Genomic DNA, 17,817 nt, shown 5'->3' with positions numbered 1-17,817 from the left:
TAAGCGATAATCCAAAATGCGCATAAAAACAGGTGGATGGAAACATAGCTATAGTCTCCAGGACTTTTTCACGACAGCTGAAATTGTACTTACGTCAACGATGAGAAAGTCAAGCCAACACCAAGCGTTTGTGAAGTAGACCTTGAAACCATAGGCCACCCACTTCAGAAGCATCTCAACCACAAACACATAGGTGAAGACCTGGTCTGCATATTCAAGGATGATTTTAATCATTCTCCGCTGTTCAATGTAAATGTCCTCAAAAGCCTAAATAAAAAAAAAAAAAAACATATACTTATTTAAAAAAAGGAGGATTCAGTAGGTTGACCTGGTTTTACAAACGACTTACCAAAGCTCCGCTGCTAAGGAGAATCATGAAGATGATGAAGGTCTCGAAATAGCTGTGCTCCACAATGGCGAAGCAGGTTTTTCGGAAGTTCCACCATGCTTTCCCTTTACCTTGGCTAACGTCAAGATCCAAGCAAGGACATCGCCTGATGCAGTCTGGAGAATGAAGACAAATAAACATGCTGATAACCAGAAGATAATTTAAGAACATTAACAGTGTCAAGTCATGGTGGATGTCTGACTCTCAGTGTAGCAGTCCTCAGGGCTAGTGAGATCCTCCTCTTCCTCTTCCACCACCTCCTCTACCTCAGGAGGTTTGTCCACTGTACTGCAGGTGGACGATTCATCTCCATTTTTCTTCTGTATGGATCAAAACGCTGCAAATTAGGCTCTGTCTCTGTGTTGATGCTGTTTTCAAAATGAATCTAATAAATCAATATCCTCTGCTTCAATTTGGTGTTTGGAAAATTAAACCACACTGAACTGAACTAAACTGAATTTCTACTCTGAAAACTGGACTGACACAGTTTCAATTTACTTTAATCTTCTATCTTAAGCTGCTTTGACACAATCTACATTGTAAAAGTGCTATAGAAATAACCATCAGTTAAATTGAATTGCTTATTTGGGAAAATAGATTATAAAATATGGCATGTAAGGCTACCTTTAACCTAGAATTTGAGTGTGCTGGAATGGAATGGTTGTAATATGATGTGTTACACTCAACAGTGTGTTTTTTGTTAATGTGTTTGGCAGCTGCTTGATTGAAATGAATGTGTACATATTTAGCATCATCTGCTAATGTATTAAGTTACAGGAATGTTTTAAAAACATAACACATGCAAAATGTATAATCTACTCCAGTTTATTGCACATGCAAAATGTATAATCTACTCCAGTTTATTGCCACTGGAAGGCCATGATGTGATGATGCGTCAACCTTCTGTTGGTCACACATCTTCATATAAGACAAATTCAAAGGTCAGAGACTAGTTAAAAACAAAATTATTAGTTCTCCTGTGAAATTGAAATTATTCATCTAAGTTTTCTCATGTGCTGCTTACCGGAGAGACTATTTTAAAAATTGCTAATTCTAATAACTTGTATCTTTCGTGTTTCGTACAATATTTTACTAGCTGTTTTGCAATTGCAATTGAAGTGTCATTTAAAGGCTCAACTGGATTAATTAGGTTAAGTAGGTACGTTTGTTGAATTAGGACAACAGTCATTTGACAACAGTGGTTTGATCTGTAGCCAATTGAGAAAAAATTATTTAGACGGCTAATAATGTGACTGTAGCAGTTTTTTTAAATGGTTTTTAAAATATGTTGCACATTTGGTTGACTAAAAGTTGCATTGCAACTTCATGCCAATTACTTCTCATTTGAGTATTAGTAGACTCATGCTTTAAATGATCTCTCAGAAACCTCTAACTCCACTTCAATCCAATCTGATTGTCTACACAAGATATAAGTACAGCTTTCCCTCACACAGCTGGATGTGAAACGCAGGGCTGTGCAACACATGCGGGCATGACATGTGAACTGTCACCTGATCCAAAGGCATGCCAGCAGTTGCCTAATGAGTTAAAGCCAACGTGCTTCAATGAAGTGAACATGAAATGAAACGTACGAGCTAAACTGTAAAAAGAAAGAAAACTGCATTTGGATGTTGTGCAGGATTATTTAAAGTGTTGTTTTTTTAGGCTTGGATGTGATTTATACAGGTTTTTTCTGAAGTGGGCACTGGTAGGGTCACGACGCTGGTCAGCAAAGTAACTAATCATGCTGTGCCGGTGCTCTTTCTCACGCCCTGTCACCAGGTCACACGGTCTCTGCCATTCCTTAGACATACTCGCTAAACAAGACGACCCGCGGGGCTCCAGATGGACTTTGCAGGTGTCACAGTATTTGGGACACATGTATACGTGTCAAGAGGTGTTGATGGACGCATGTCAGTGATACTCTGATGTTGTGCTGTCACAATACTGGAATTTTTAACTTTGATAAGATATGCTACATTTAAAGTGTTGACATTTTATATCATTTTTTACACCATGGGGAAATATTAAATTGTTACTACTTCTAATAATAATAATACAAAATAATACATACTTATAAATTACAATTTAATGCACGTCTTCATTAAAGTTAAAAGAGTTAACTCAGAGGAAAAATAATACATAGTGCAGGCCCGTAGCTTAGGGTGGTTGGAAAGACTCACCCCTCACTGACAAAGGTCCAGAATTTGTCCCATACATGAGCTAAAAGTAACCCAATCGAAAAAGGTTTTTAAGACCAAGAGGAATCCTCTGTTGTCTGTTGCTTCGGTATGACTTCAGCTATTCAGTTTTGGCCAGTGCACACAATTACTTTTTCATAGGTTTAACATCCAGATGTGCAAGAAAACATACAATCTGATGTAAGTGAAGTCATCTTTCACTGCTGTATTGTTTTTAAATAGAGAAGATTTTATTCTAAATCTTGGACCTTATTCTTGAAACAAAAAAATGACCAATAAAAAGGTGTGAAGCACCAAAAGCGAACAATATTAAAATGAATTTGAATACTGTTTTTGCTATTGTTGTTATCCATGAATTTTTAAATGAACTTTTTTTTGGTTATGATGACCATCCAACAAACTATTTTAGCTAAAATAGTGCTTAAAATGTCACTAAAATGCAGCATTTAAATCTCATGATTAAATAGTAGCCTAATTGAGGCAAAAAGGTCCACTTTTTGAGAATAAAAAAGAACCACCTCTTTCATGAGGCTGGATACGGGCCTTTAGTGGAGTAACATACAAACATTTGTTGCTTTTGTTTGTTTTCAAACATTAGAGATGCACGATAAATCAAAATGAAATTGGAAATCACAATTAAATGCTGCAATTTTTATGCACATATTGTCAGGGTAGTACAGTTCTGTCATCAGTAGTAAATCTCCTCGGAAGCCTAGAGGGCGCTCTTATGCCATGGTCACACTAGAGTTTGAGCATGCGAAATTCTGTCGTACGGCGCTGTGAAAATAACCGCCGGGAATAAACTAGATGGTTAGAAATTTTAAAAAAATGAGCGATTGGCCCATATTTGAAATTTCTGTCCAGAAAGGTCATGTTTAGATCCTTGACTGGTCTCATGTGATGCAATTTCACAGGTCGGAATTCAGTAAGCTTGAAATTTGCGAAGTAGCGAACTTGTCGCACGAACTTGTGTTTCCGGTCTGTTGCATATGCATGTGTATGAATGAAAGCCTATGGGATGAAAGGTGCAGTGTGACTGCGGCTTCATGCGGAAACCCCTATGAAGAAGAAACTCAGGAATTCCAAATAGCAGTTGTTGAATAAACAGAAGATTTAACTGCTTTTATTGATTCAGAGTGATTCATTAATCACACGACTACAGAAAGATTTATTTTTAACACTAGACAGTGAGTTTGAAGTAAAAACATGCTATTAAATGTGGTATTTTTACGTTTTTTCAGATGTAGTAGCAACACAGCACTAATGTTCACTGGGAAGCTACGCAAACAGCAGTCTTTATCACAGAACGATTATCATCGATAACATTTTTTAGGATCTAATCGACTGCATTGATTACATGATTTTGTGCAGCTTGTCAGTGAACTACAGCTCTGTGTAGTAAATGCTGCTCCATCTGAGATTTACTGTTGATTACAGAAATGACAAAATGGTGCTATTTAAACCGGGTCACTTCATGCATTTTTTCTGATCAGATAGCTACTGCTTCTTGCGTTTGATGGTTCAACTGATAAACCCAAATGTCCATGAAGGTTGTACAGTAGCATCAAAAATAAGCTACTGAACACTCTGGATAAATGGACCAAGTGAAACTGTGGGACACACTAGACTGCAGTGTTCTAACACCGTTATAAATGCTTTACATGGCCTGAATTACAGGAGTGACTTGTTACTGCAATGCATATACACTCACTTTTGGAAAGAGATAAGCAGATATCAATATTGTCTAAAAGTGATATTGCATAGTTTTAGAAACTATTTATGCAATTCAAAATATCAATACGTTTGGCACTAGCTTGTTCTGCTTTTGTGTGATCTTTCACATTCGAATATTTTATCACACTTTATTTTAATGTACGATCCATGCTATTAATTAAGATATTCAGCTCAATAAACTACTAATTTCCTGCTTATTAATAGTAAGATAGTTAGGTATTGGGTAGGATTTGGGATGCAGAATGAGATCAAACTTTATAAGTACTAAAAAACAGACAATATCTTAATAATAGGCAGGTAATAAGTCAGTCGTTAAAACTGGAAACTAAAGTGCTTAAACTAAAGTGTTACCACATTTTTCACTGAATAAAACTCACTTTCGTATTTACATCACCGCCCTCATTGTCTTCTTCCTCAGAAGAGCCGTTTCCATCATCATCATCTGATTCCCCATTGGCTATAGGCACTTTGATCATGGAGGAACTGGAATTCATGATGGCATTCATTTTAGCTTCGCCCTCTCCATTTACTTTTGCACCCTCTTCCTTTGGCTTCAGATTCAGACATCGTCTCACGTGTCTCATAGTGAAGGCTTTTATCCAGTCGATGCCTCTGGTGATTCTGGAAATGGCAATCTGCAGGTTGTTCTCCCCGTCATCATCAGATGCTGACAGGTTGTCCCCACTGAAGGAGCTGAGCAGCAAAGCCAGGAACAGATTCAACACCTATTGGACGAGAATTAGAAAAGATTAAATACATTTATACTATAAAGTTTGTTTTCATTATATTCATTTTCTGAAAAATACAAATATAACAATTTACGTCTTAAATGTCTCGCATAGGTAACTTTTGTTTACATCTTTATGGTAAAGTGTCTGCTAAATGACTAAATGCATTCTATTATTATTAGATACAAATATATATATATATATATATATATACACACACAGTTGAAGTCAGAATTAATAGCCCCCTTTGAATTTTGTTTTCTTTTTTAAATATTTCCCAAATTATGTTTAACAGAGCAAGTAAATACTTTTTCTATTTTCCTGATAATATTTTTTCTTCTGGTGAAACTCTTATTTGTTTTATTTCAGCTAGAATACAAGCAGTTGAATTTTTTTATGACCCATTTTAAGGTCAATATTATTAGCCCCTTTAAGCAAATTTTATTTTTGCCTAATTACCCTAACCTGCTTAGTTAACCTTATTAACCTACTTAAGCCTTTATATTATATTAAATAATTGTGTGTTTTCTGTTTATTTACAGTTGTGAATTGCATTATGGGATGCTGATCTCTGTTCTGCCAACTTTTGATGTTGAAAATTCAACTCTGCAGTTTAACAAAGTGACTTTTATTGACATTTTAGTTGTCTGAGTCAAGATATTGTTTAAGAAATAATATATACAGAACTAAGTTTGTAAAATAACAGAAAATGTACTGGCAGCTTAACCATAATATACAACAACTGATCACCTCAAACTATTAAAAATGTTCATAAAAGTCACTTTTAAAAGTTAAAAGTTGTTGGAAGATCAAGGTCTCATAATGCAACTCAAAAGCCTAAATAAGTGGGAAAAAACATGAATCACAAAATATGCAAAAACTGTCAATTCACAGATATTTTTTTACAGTGTATATACAATATTTTATATTATGTATTATTAATAATATGATTAAATTCCACTCTAAAATAAAAAGATGGAAATATTATGGAATTCATTTTTCATTTCATGAATGGTCTTCTCTGGTACAATTTCAAATGTAAATAATAATATATATTTTGAAATAATTTAATAAATTTTGACTTCAACCGTATATAACCTCATACCTGATTGAAATGCAAATAACAACGATGAAATATTTATATTTATATTATTTATAATAATGTTTATATGTTAGTTTATTAAAACTATACAGTATATTTACCACTTACAATATATTTTCATTAGATTAATGATTATTAATATATTTCACGTTATCGTATTATATATATATATATATATATATATATATATATATATATATATATATATATATATATATTTATTTATATATAACATGATGAAATATTATATATATATATATATATATATATATATATATATATATATATATATATATATCATGATGAAATATTATGGAAGTCTAGGATTATTTTCTGGTAAAAGTTAGATTGTAATTAGTTAGAAATTTCTATTTCAAAGAAACAAACAAAAAAAGAGAATTCGAAGAGAATTTATACATGATATTTTTTCAGTTGATTTCAAAGCTAATTTATAAGCATTTTGTATCAATTTACACAACTTTGTAGTCTGTCTCTGGCTTCTAAAATGTCTTATATTATTGCATTTACAGTATGTTGCTTATTAAAAAAAATATAGGCCCATGAGACAAAAAAACATATTTGAATGGATGATTTAAAGATAATTTAAATGCCAAAATCAACACCATCTAGGCCAGGCTCATTTTAATAGTCCTGTAATTAAAAACTACTGCAATGCAGATTTATTAAAATTCTAAACAGACAAAAAAGCCATTGCTAGTTATTCCTCTTAATTTGACTTCCACTGTATAATCTTCATCTATGCATCGGTCTGTATGTCAAAGATTCACAAGTCAATGCACTCACCACTAGGTTTCCTATAACCATGACCATCATGAAGACGATGATGCACATTCCTTGACCAGCCACCTCCATGCAGTCCCACATAGTTTCGATCCACTCGCCGCACAAAACACGAAAGATGATGAGGAAGGCATGAAAGAAATCTGCCATGTGCCAGCGAGGGAGCTCGCAACTCTCCGAGATCTTACACACAGCATCCGTGTAGCTTTTTCCGAAAAGCTGCATCCCCACCACGGCAAAGATGAAGACGATAATGGCCAGGACGAGGGTCAGATTCCCAAGGGCGCCCACAGAATTGCCGATAATCTTTATCAGCATGCTTAGGGTTGGCCAGGACTTTGCCAGCTTGAACACACGCATCTACAAACCAACAGTAGGAATTTAAATAGAAAGAAATTCTGAGCTTTCTGATTCAAGGTAGAAATATGCAGAACTCTTTTGTGTTTTGTAATAAAATACCATTGTTAGAATGAAATATACACACTTTTAGAAAAAGTCAGGGTACTATCGTTACATAGGTTTTAATTAACATATGACAGAAAAACTGTCTTGGTAGTTCTAGTGTTAAAAACTAGTTTGTTTCTTTAAATGAACTCAAAAGTCTCCATTCATTGTAAGCAGATCTGACTTAACTTTTAAAAGGAATACCAGATATTTCCATTTCACAAAAGTGTTTTTATATAATGGAAGGAATTTATTTTAATATATAATAAATTTCGAAGCATGATTTGTTTTGTTTTTTTAAAGCGAATGAAGTTTGACCTACCAGACGGAAGGACCTCAGCACAGACAAGCCCTCAACATCAGCTAACACCAACTCCACCAGACTCATGGTCACAATTATACTGTCAAAAATGTTCCAGCCAACCTGGAAGTAATAATACGGGTCCAGCGCAATGAGTTTTAGCACCATCTCTGCTGCGAAGATACCCGTGAAAACCTTCAGGAAAAAAAACACAATGATTCCGCACACTGACCAAACTACAATTTTTTTTAGATAGTTTCATAGTAAGTAAACATCAATAGGTAGATTCACTTACCAGGTTTCCTATTGCCAACATTTCTTCAAACTGTACAGACATAGGATAGTGCTCCATAGCCATGAACACAGTGTTGAGTACAATGCAGATGGTGATGCCCAGATCAACAAAAGGGTCCATTACAAATAAGTAGACGATCCTTTTGAACTTCACCCATGGTACACAGCAATCCCATTTCAGGAATATATTAGCAAACTTGTACCAGCCGGGAGGACACGGCCTTTCAGCATCCTCCAGTGCTGTAGATGAAAGTGTTTTAATGTAGGATTTGACTTCTTTAATGGTTCTGTAGCTCATTCAAAATAGGTCTGAACTTCTTTAATATTATTATTCTATTTTTGGTAACACTTTACAATAAGGTTGTATTAGTTAATGTTAGATTATGTTTACATGTAAAAAAAAACTATCTAAATCATCATTTGATGAAATGAAATGCAGTATGATGAAATGATAAAAAGTTTTTGTCAAATGTTCACCCCACCCAAAACACTTTATTCTAATTAAACCGAAATATGAACATACCATCTAAAGTACTCTCCACAGCGCTCACCGCACTTGGTTTTCTTATCTGCGAGTCAGGAACTTCCAAGTAATTCATGTTGCCTTTGGATCCATTCGATTTTGAGAGAGGTTTCAATGCAATTCCATCATAGTCGCTTTGCATTTGGTCATCATCGCCTTTCTTTTTGCTGGATAGGGATGTCTTGCTGCCATTTACCATTCCATTCTTCTGCTGCTCGACAAGAAAACAGGCAGAATCAGAATGATCAATTGGTGTTTTTCAGGCTGAACATCGAAAAGGTTTCAATTGATGACTATAACAAACCTCAGCTTGTTTCCTGAGCTGCTCCATGATTTTTGCATACTCTTCCTCCTTCTCTTTAGCTTCTGCAGCGGTAGCTTCATTTTGTTCAGCATAGGCCATGGCCACCACAGCAAGAATCAGATTGATGAGGTAAAACGAACCCAAGAAGATGATGACCACAAAGAAGATCATGTACGTCTTCCCTGCTGCACGGAGAGTCTGAAACATTAGAAAAGTTCTGCTTTTTGTGTTGTTTTTAAAGACCGATTTCAATCTTGTATTTAGTTCTGGGGCACAATTTAACATGTTTTGATGGATGTTAGAAAAACTTGTTACCCTAAGCTTTAAGATGCAGCCCATATGTGGCAAGGAATAAGATGAATTGAACAGGATGCATATACCCACCAATTGGAACAAGTTCTCCCAGAAATCTTGAGTCATGAGCCGGAAAAGAGCTAAGAAAGCCCATCCAAAGTTGTCATAACTAGTGTAGCCATAATTAGGATTTCGGCCAGCTTTCAGGCATATGTAACCCTCAGGACACAACCTGCAAAAAGCAACAACTCATTTAAATATACATATTCAGACAATTAGCATTGTCCATCATTATTTAAAAGCATGAAGCAAATTAAAATAAATATCAGCAGAACATACCCTGCGTCAGAACTGTTCCCACAAACTAAAGGATCCACGTGGCCTGGCACATAGTAGTAATTTTCTACGGAAAGGGAATCGAGAAGACTTAAATGAATGCGAATGCAGTAAACAACAAGTTCTCTTTCATTTAGAGTTTTTTTTTTAACTGTATTCTTTGGATGAACATTAAAGAAACTTTGGTCACACTTTACAATAAGGTTGTATTAGCTAATGTATTATTTAATATGAACAAACAATGAATAGTTACTGTATTTATTCATCTTTCTTAACGGTAGTTAATTGAAATAAATTTAATTGTTAGTTTTTGTTAACTCAAAGTGCATTAACTAATGTTAACAAGCATGCATTTAGATTATCATAATGCATTAGTGGATGTTGAACTAGGATTAATAAATGCTGTATGAGTATTGGTCATTATTAGATCATGTCAGAAATTACATTAACTAATAAAATCCTAACAAATTAAAACGCTTATGGCTCTTGCTGATACATTAATTAATTTACATCAGTTTACTAATGTTAATAAGACACAAGTCACCTTCACTCTCAATATATTTCTGGTAGTCAAAAGTGCTGTTGGCAGTTCTATTGCCATTGATGTCTGTGTAATTGGAGAGCATGGTCAGGTTGTCAGTGTTCCAGCCAACCGGAGGCCACAAGACACACTTTTGCCGCAAATTTCCCATGAACAGTTGCAGGCCAATGAGAGCAAACACACTGAGACAGAAGACGGTAAGGATCATCACATCCGCCAGTTTCTTCACCGACTGAATCAGGGCTCCAACAATGGTTTTTAGACCTGGAATTCACAATTAAACAAAATCTCAGCTGACACATTGTCAGAATTATACAATATACAGTATATAGTAGCCATGCTTTGTTTACCTGGAATTACAGTGATTGTTTTCAGGGCACGGAGAACACGGAAAGTCCTCAAAGCGGATATATTCCCCAAGTCCACAAACTCTGTGAGGTACCTATGGGATGAAGGGAAAATGCTCATTTCTCAATATAAACACTGACTCACTGACAATTTATCAGAGGTTATTTATCATATGGTTTATGAAGCGGATGAACCCAGCACTGGCAAATTCTTCTTATTGTAAAACCTCTACTGCTGATGTGTGTTTAGGTGTGTTTACATGTTGTATTGTAGAGTGATGACGATTATTTTAAGATTCAAGATTATTTTTAGTCACATGTAAAGTTGCAGGCAAAATTATTAGCCCTCCCATGCAATTCTTTTTTTTTTTTTTTTGTTAGTTGAGGTAGAAAAAGGTATTAATGACACAAAATTTGTGACATATTTATAATTGCTTCATGACAGTCATGTTAATGACAGATTTATGACAAGTTTTGTTGTCTTTGTGAAGGGCGACATGGTGGCGCAGTGGGTAGTGCTGTCGCCTTATAGCAAGAAGGTTGCTGGTTCGAGGCTTGGCTGGGTCAGTTGGCATTTCTGTGTGGAGTTTGCATACTCTCCCCATGTTTGCGTGGGATTTCCTCTGGGTGCTATTCTTGACAAGTCCAAAGACATGCGCTATAGGTGAATTGGGTAAACTAAATTGTCCATAGTGTATGTGTGTATGTTCTGGTTATCCAGGTTGGGCGTTGGGCTAACGATCCACCTCGTAAAAATTAGATGTTACGAAACACCAGCATGGTGCGACTTAATATCAACTTCGATATAAACGGCACTGGGAGTAAGTAAGTTTTGGTAATGTCAAGTTGTCAGGGCAAAGACAAAAACAGTTTGTGATGTTTTTGTTTGTTTATGTCAAGTTGTATGACAAACAATGTTCAACAAAAAAGATTCAATGTGATTTGAAGCATGTGGCATATAAATTCGCACCAACCAGATCACTTTTAGCATTCATGTACTAAACACAATATATATATATATATAGATTCACTAATTGGAATGATTTCTTTCTGATAGAAATGATAAGTGTTCATGTAATATGTAACAAGTGTAAGCAGTAAAGAAGTTACATAATAATTCATGAATAACTTTCTTTTTTTTGTTGGTTGATTTCATACCAATCACAATTTTATGGAAGTTCCTAATATTAGTAAACAGAAATGAATTAGTGGTTACTTCATGGGAATTGTTTTGATCTTATTTGTGGAATCTGCTCACACAAGTGTTATTGTACAAATTAGATATTACTCCAAAGTAATACAAAGTATACAGTAAAAAGCCACATTTTCCTGAGATCAGGTTGTAAATATTTCAAAAGATGTGTATAAGCATGGAAGCATATGGCTAAAACCAAGAGTGTCTTTTATTGATGTGAACTTTCTTAAAGCATGTTTTGTAAAGTCTTCTGAGGCGTGTAGAAATTGCTGGGGTAACAGATATGTTCAGTGAAGACTATATTTAGCTTGAGCGCAACAGTCGATCACAGAAGCCAAATGGCATCATTATATTATACTATGAACCAAATGCAAGTGAGATGCCTGTTGGGCAATTGGATCACAAGTGATTTCACTGTCTGTTAACTTTAGGCAACCAAATGTAAAACTAACAGAGACACTGTAAGAAGCCGATTTAGGGATTGAGTATTGAGAAAAAAAATGTAAATCGTGAAATGCAAAATTTTGATTCTTGAGTTCAATCAACAATGCAAGGTCAAGGGCTTGACTTACAAAAATTTAATGAGTGTTGCTTTGAATGAATGCTCTTTAACCCTCCTGTCGTGTTTACCTCCAACCGCTTACTTTAGTGTCCCTGGTCAAAATTGACTGTTCTGTCTTAAATTAGCACAAAAATAATTTTTTTACCACCTAATTTCTATTCAAAATTCTCTAGCTGTGAATAATGTCTCAAAGTAGTGTTTAACATGAATTTATAGAATTAGACATAAAATAACCACAGTCAAAATACAAATAGGCACTGAAAATGTATTACAAAATGAACATGTAATGTCATGGAGGTAATCACATGGGAGCATCAACACATAAGCGTGGGAAAGAGATGTGTAGATGCGAAAAATATTGTTCAGTCTGAAATGTGTGTGAAATGAGTTGATGTGTATGGGGATGTTTTCAGTCTGATGAATGAATATAGCAAACCAGGCTCATTCTGAAAACATACTTCTATATACATCTCAGGAGCTACGTTTTTTTTTGCAGACTTGTTTTCGCGAATCCACGAGAGGCTGCTGTGTACGCTTTTTGAGATCTCAAAGTTCTCTGAAGTGTGCCATTCGCACCTGCTGTTCTCTCGTAAATCCACCAGAGGCTGCTGTCGACTAACTGTTTGACTGACTGACCAATCGACTGACCTACCCTCACCCTTCCTTAAACCCAACCAATAGTGTTTTCGAAAGCACCAATTGACCCACCCACCCACTTCCCTTAACCCAACTGACAGTTTTAAAAAGCAATCCAGAAAAGTCCTCACCTAATTTTTACCAAATTCTCACCCTGTTATATTCACTTGTTTATTTTATTTTATAAATTCTGTTTTGTGTCTTACTGGCTTTCTGGAACTGTTTCTTCAACGGGCCCGAACTCTTTCTTTGTAGTCAACTCCACTCTGCATCTCCAGTTCACCAATGTACATGGTGAGCTTACTGGACAAACTGGTCACAGCGGGAGAGTCGTTCATACGTGGGTAATCGGTCAGCTGGTAGGCGCCCAGTACTGCCCCATAGCGTTCATTTTAAAAATGGAATGCAGCCATACGTACGTCTGGCTACATAACTTGGGATCTCCAGAAATGTATATAGGGCTACGTTTGCAGAATGAGCACATTGGAATAAATGGATATGCATTAATTTCTTATGGCGGTCACTTATGACCGGGAACACCACAGGTGTAATGAAACAGTATGATCAAGTGCATAGTGTGGCGGATATCATAAGACATTGAAGCAATCAGGTGTTAAACACAATATTTTTGAGTGTTAAGTATGTTAAGTTGTAAATCCGTCAGATTGACCCGAACACGACAGGAATGTTAAGCAATTATATTTTTCAAGCAGTATTTTTTTTTTTCTTTTAAAGTTCTACATGTAAATCATTCCACTTACTAAAGATTTTATCATAAAACAAAACTATTTCTTATTAAAAATTCATTAAAAAAAACACCAGCAAGAATGGAAAAAAAAGATCATTGTTTTGATTCCTGGTAAAAGTTTAAACTAACAAAACTCTAATGCAATCTAAATCCCTTTGCATAAAAGTGTCCTCCAAATGCATAAATTAGATGCTACTGAAAATTGGTGTTCATAGACTTTAAACTGTATATTTAGGATTCACTTTTCAATGAGGGCAGATTTTGTTCTGCAAATTGTCCCTCAACCGGTTGTTTTTAGTGATCTTGAGGACCTTGATCAGCTGGATAATGTGTTTTCTTAAGGTTGGAGCTGATCTTTGCAGGACAGTGGCCCTCAAGGTGCAGGTTTGGGCACCTCTGATGTGTACTTACCCATATGCATATACAACACATTAAAGTATTGGTATAGAGGAAAACAGCAGAGAGAATGCAGCAGTAAAGGTCAACCAGGACCTTTAAAGTCCTTCAATACTACAATCACACTAAAGTGCGAAGCTGAGATTTGCTGCTAAAAATAGGCATGATAAGTGATCCTGCTTTACAAGTGGATAAACATTTTCATTCAGCCAGGCTCTAATAGTAAAGGGAGGTGAGGGTGGACTTTTGAGGGGGCATATGGAGAAGCTGAGGTGGACCAGGAGCTAAGGCCAGCCTCATTGTTCAGTGGCGATGGTGTAAACACACTGACCCTTGACCTCTCACATCAGAGTGGGTATTTTCACAATGCTTCTGAGTCTAATATGTTTGCCATCTCATGTGCCACATTACCCTGACAGAGCAAAAACCGATTAGACACACACTATGCTGACTATCTGGAAAAGGCATCTGATTATGGAATCTGCAGTTAAAAATAAAGCTGTAAACACTTTCAGTTCTCTTCTGAATAACCCAATTGCATTGAAGTTAAAGGGTTATGCTCATTAAAAAATTAAAATTCTGTTTTGAATTATTCACCCGCATGTCGCTCTAATACACTTCTGCTCATCTTCAAAACACAAGTATTTAAAGTATTTTAGATGAAATCTGAGAGCTTTCTGACCCTTCATAGACAGCAGTGGTAATGAGACCTTCAAAGTCCAGAAAAAGAACCAAAAACTTTCTTAAAAACTTCAACTGTAATCATATTAAGCTCCAAAAACACTTCTGTTCATACAAAAAAAAAAAAAAAAAAATAAATAAATAAATAAATAAATAAATAAATAAATAAATATATATATATATATATATATATATATATATATATATATATATATATATATATATATATATATATATATATATATATATATAAATAAATAAAACTGACTTTGTTTGCCAATGTGTTCTCTTCCTTGTCAGGTCATTAGGGTGCACGTTTACTATGGTAGCATTATAATAATAGTAATACCATCATACTCATACCATCTTATGATTGGAAGTGCGTCATATTGCATCATATTTCATCTAAAATATCTTAATTTGTGCTCTGAAGATGAACAAATATCTCAGAGGATTTAAATGACATGCAAGTGAGTAATTAATAGCAAATGTTCATTTTTTGGTTGAAGTAACCCTTTAATAATGCAACACTCCGTATTTAACACGCATCTTTAGAATCGGTTGATCTTTCTAGTGATATTTATTCAGTGTCACACTTACGCCATGCTGATGACCATGAAATCCAGCCAGTTCCACGGGTCTCGTAGGAATGTGAAATCGCCAATGCAGAAACCTCTGGACAGAACCTTTACCAGTGCCTCAAAGGTGTAGATGGCAGTGAAAACGTACCTATAGGGATTCAAAAAACATGATAAAAGTCTGTAAACATGTCTCATTAACTTCAGAATGTTAATTAGCAGTTATTTCAAAAACTTTACAAAATATCATATATACCCGCCCCCCACCCCTCCAACCAAAGAACCAATTTAAACAACTCTATCTTTCGAATGACATGACTTTGTTTTTAATTCAAACACAATCGCTTTTAAAACTCCACTTTATGAACATACAACCAATTTTTGGTGGAAGGAAATACAGCATAGTATTGCAATATTTTATACTACAATACTATATTGATACAACAATGCATATTACCAATGTTTCATTATACTATTTGGTTGAATATTCAAATCAATTTCTTTACAGTCTAGATGGTGGTGTTGAACTTGGTCACCTTCAGCATGCAGAAAATTAGCAAAATAAATAACGCAGAAAGGTGCATAAAACATTTATGGCAATTTTTCATTAAAGTGTTGGTCAGTTTATCCACAGTTGTCTACCATTTTACACTGCAGCAATAAAATTGAAGTGATTTAAACAAACTGAAACATATTTCTGTTTAGTTAGAACAGATGTTGCCTGTTGGAAAAGCAGTAATAAATAGCAATATATCATGAAATATCAAATTTATTTAAAATCACAATAATATTGTATCCTTATGCAAGTATAATGATAATACTTCATCGTGATCCCCACCTTTAATGTTCCCTTATACATTTTTAATAACAATTCTATAATAAAAGCACATGGAAGTTTAATTATATTTCTGAATCAGAAAAGAGTAAGGACAAGTAGTTATGTATGTAGTTACAGTGCTCAGCATAATTGAGTACACCCCATTTAGAAAAATAAAAGTTTTCTCCATTTCTCAGTGAATATAGGCGATGTATTTTGGTGCATTTAAGCAAAACAGATTTATTAAACAGATACATTTATTAAAATAATATTTTAGTCACCAAACATATTTAGAAATTGAAAGATAATACAATTAAATTCAAGTAAAATATAAAATATATATATATAAAAAAATATATATATATACAGAAAAAATATATATATATTACAAACTACAAAATTTCAACTACATTTTAAAAAAATGTTTGCTACTCTTGATTTTTCCTCTTTTTAAAATTTGTATTTAATATTTTTCTCTTACAGATAAATTTGGGTAAACTAGTTTTTGTACTGTTATCGTAAGTTATTTTGCAAGATAAGCTCCAGATTTGGCTTCAGTAACAGTACTGACTAATCTAATGTATATGCACAAATACAATATTGTACAGCTTCCTATTAAAAATACGATTTTAAAAGATAGATTTGTGAGGGGTGTACTTATATATGCTGAGCACTGTATGTATGTATATATGTATGTATGAATGTCTGTATGTATGCATTTGTGTATGGATAGATGGATGAATGTATGGATGGTATATTTAGGTGAGATGGTGCAGCTCTTACTCTAGTATTTTGCTCCAGCCTGGAGGGTCGCTCATTGCCATGAACACACAGTTTGTCAGGATGGTTAGCATGATGACTAAGCTAAACAATTTGTTTTGAAGTAAAGGAAAACAAAGAATGTTTCATGGCTCTTAATAAAAGCAAAAAGCAAGAGCATTACAAAAAAAAAACCTGAACTGCTAAGTGGAAATTAAAGAAAAGATGCATTGCTACATCTATTCACACACACACATAGGGTTACACTGAATAGGATATGAATGTATGAGTATTCTTATGGCGGCTCGTCGAACAGGGTTGAAGGGACTCAGACAGTAACAGGCAGGTTCAGTGTTGAATCTGTATATCGTGTTCTTTTTGTCTATCACGATGAACGTCTGCAAAACAGGAAAAAGGGACAAAATATACCTCGTGAGGGGGTAACCATTATTCTGATAACTTATATTTGTACATATTTATAGACTGTGTATAAGTGTGTGCTACTTTTGCCACTGACTTTTTGTGCTTTGTAGTACGGATCCAACTCTTCAATAGGAACATTAAGGAGATTTGGTGGAGGGTCTCCATAGATGAACGGCAGGACTTTTCCAGCTTCCAGATCACTGGTGGGTTTGGGCAGATCCTCCTCGGCCACCTTGACATTCTGCTCCTTCATGCGCTCCTGCTCGGCGGCTTCCTCTGCCATCCGCCGATCAATCTCAGCGAGCGACTCCAGAGTGAGGGGCCGAAACACATCGGTGCCTGTGGGAGGGAGCAGACGCGCCATCTTGACATTCTGCTGGACGAGGGCTGCCACCACTTCGGGGTCTCTCAGCTGCGCCCTGCAGACAAAGAGAGAAGAGGACAAGAGTATAATAATGGTAATAAAGACTCTTCCGAGTCATCATGTCTTTAGTGTGGTTGCAGTGTTCATTTCGCCAATAAAAAAAAGGGTGAAAAATGTTTGTTGCCTTTGGCTTGACAGAATCTTGACAGGTCCTCTGCACTAGCAATGTAACTGAAAACTATGGATGTGTGAACTCTGATCTGTCAATCTAATGAATTAACAGCACAACATCATTGATAAGATATGACTACAATGTAGTC

The 17,817-nt window shown here is 35.2% G+C and overlaps 1 protein-coding gene across 2 annotated transcripts in view; it reads right to left on the bottom strand.

Moving 5' to 3' along the window:
- Positions 1–17,817, bottom strand: part of scn4ab (sodium channel, voltage-gated, type IV, alpha, b) — a 67,615-nt gene that overhangs the window by 11,755 nt on the left and 38,043 nt on the right. For both annotated transcript variants that reach the window (XM_056453360.1, XM_056453359.1), the window contains exons 2-18: positions 17,228–17,552; positions 16,990–17,108; positions 16,735–16,824; positions 15,157–15,285; positions 10,342–10,433; positions 9,995–10,255; positions 9,454–9,517; positions 9,205–9,346; positions 8,821–9,018; positions 8,517–8,727; positions 7,995–8,233; positions 7,721–7,894; positions 6,958–7,314; positions 4,701–5,048; positions 591–708; positions 350–504; positions 94–267 (exon numbers count right to left, since the gene is read on the bottom strand). In XM_056453360.1, coding sequence (XP_056309335.1) covers positions 94–267; positions 350–504; positions 591–708; positions 4,701–5,048; positions 6,958–7,314; positions 7,721–7,894; positions 7,995–8,233; positions 8,517–8,727; positions 8,821–9,018; positions 9,205–9,346; positions 9,454–9,517; positions 9,995–10,255; positions 10,342–10,433; positions 15,157–15,285; positions 16,735–16,824; positions 16,990–17,108; positions 17,228–17,497 — 3,141 coding nt within the window. In that variant the 5' untranslated portion in view covers positions 17,498–17,552. The remainder of the gene's footprint in view (positions 1–93; positions 268–349; positions 505–590; positions 709–4,700; positions 5,049–6,957; positions 7,315–7,720; positions 7,895–7,994; positions 8,234–8,516; positions 8,728–8,820; positions 9,019–9,204; positions 9,347–9,453; positions 9,518–9,994; positions 10,256–10,341; positions 10,434–15,156; positions 15,286–16,734; positions 16,825–16,989; positions 17,109–17,227; positions 17,553–17,817) is intronic.

Source organism: Danio aesculapii, chromosome 3 (genome assembly GCF_903798145.1).
Source record: "Danio aesculapii chromosome 3, fDanAes4.1, whole genome shotgun sequence".
NCBI lineage: Eukaryota > Metazoa > Chordata > Actinopteri > Cypriniformes > Danionidae > Danio > Danio aesculapii.
This window is presented reverse-complemented; position numbering and strand designations above follow the sequence as displayed.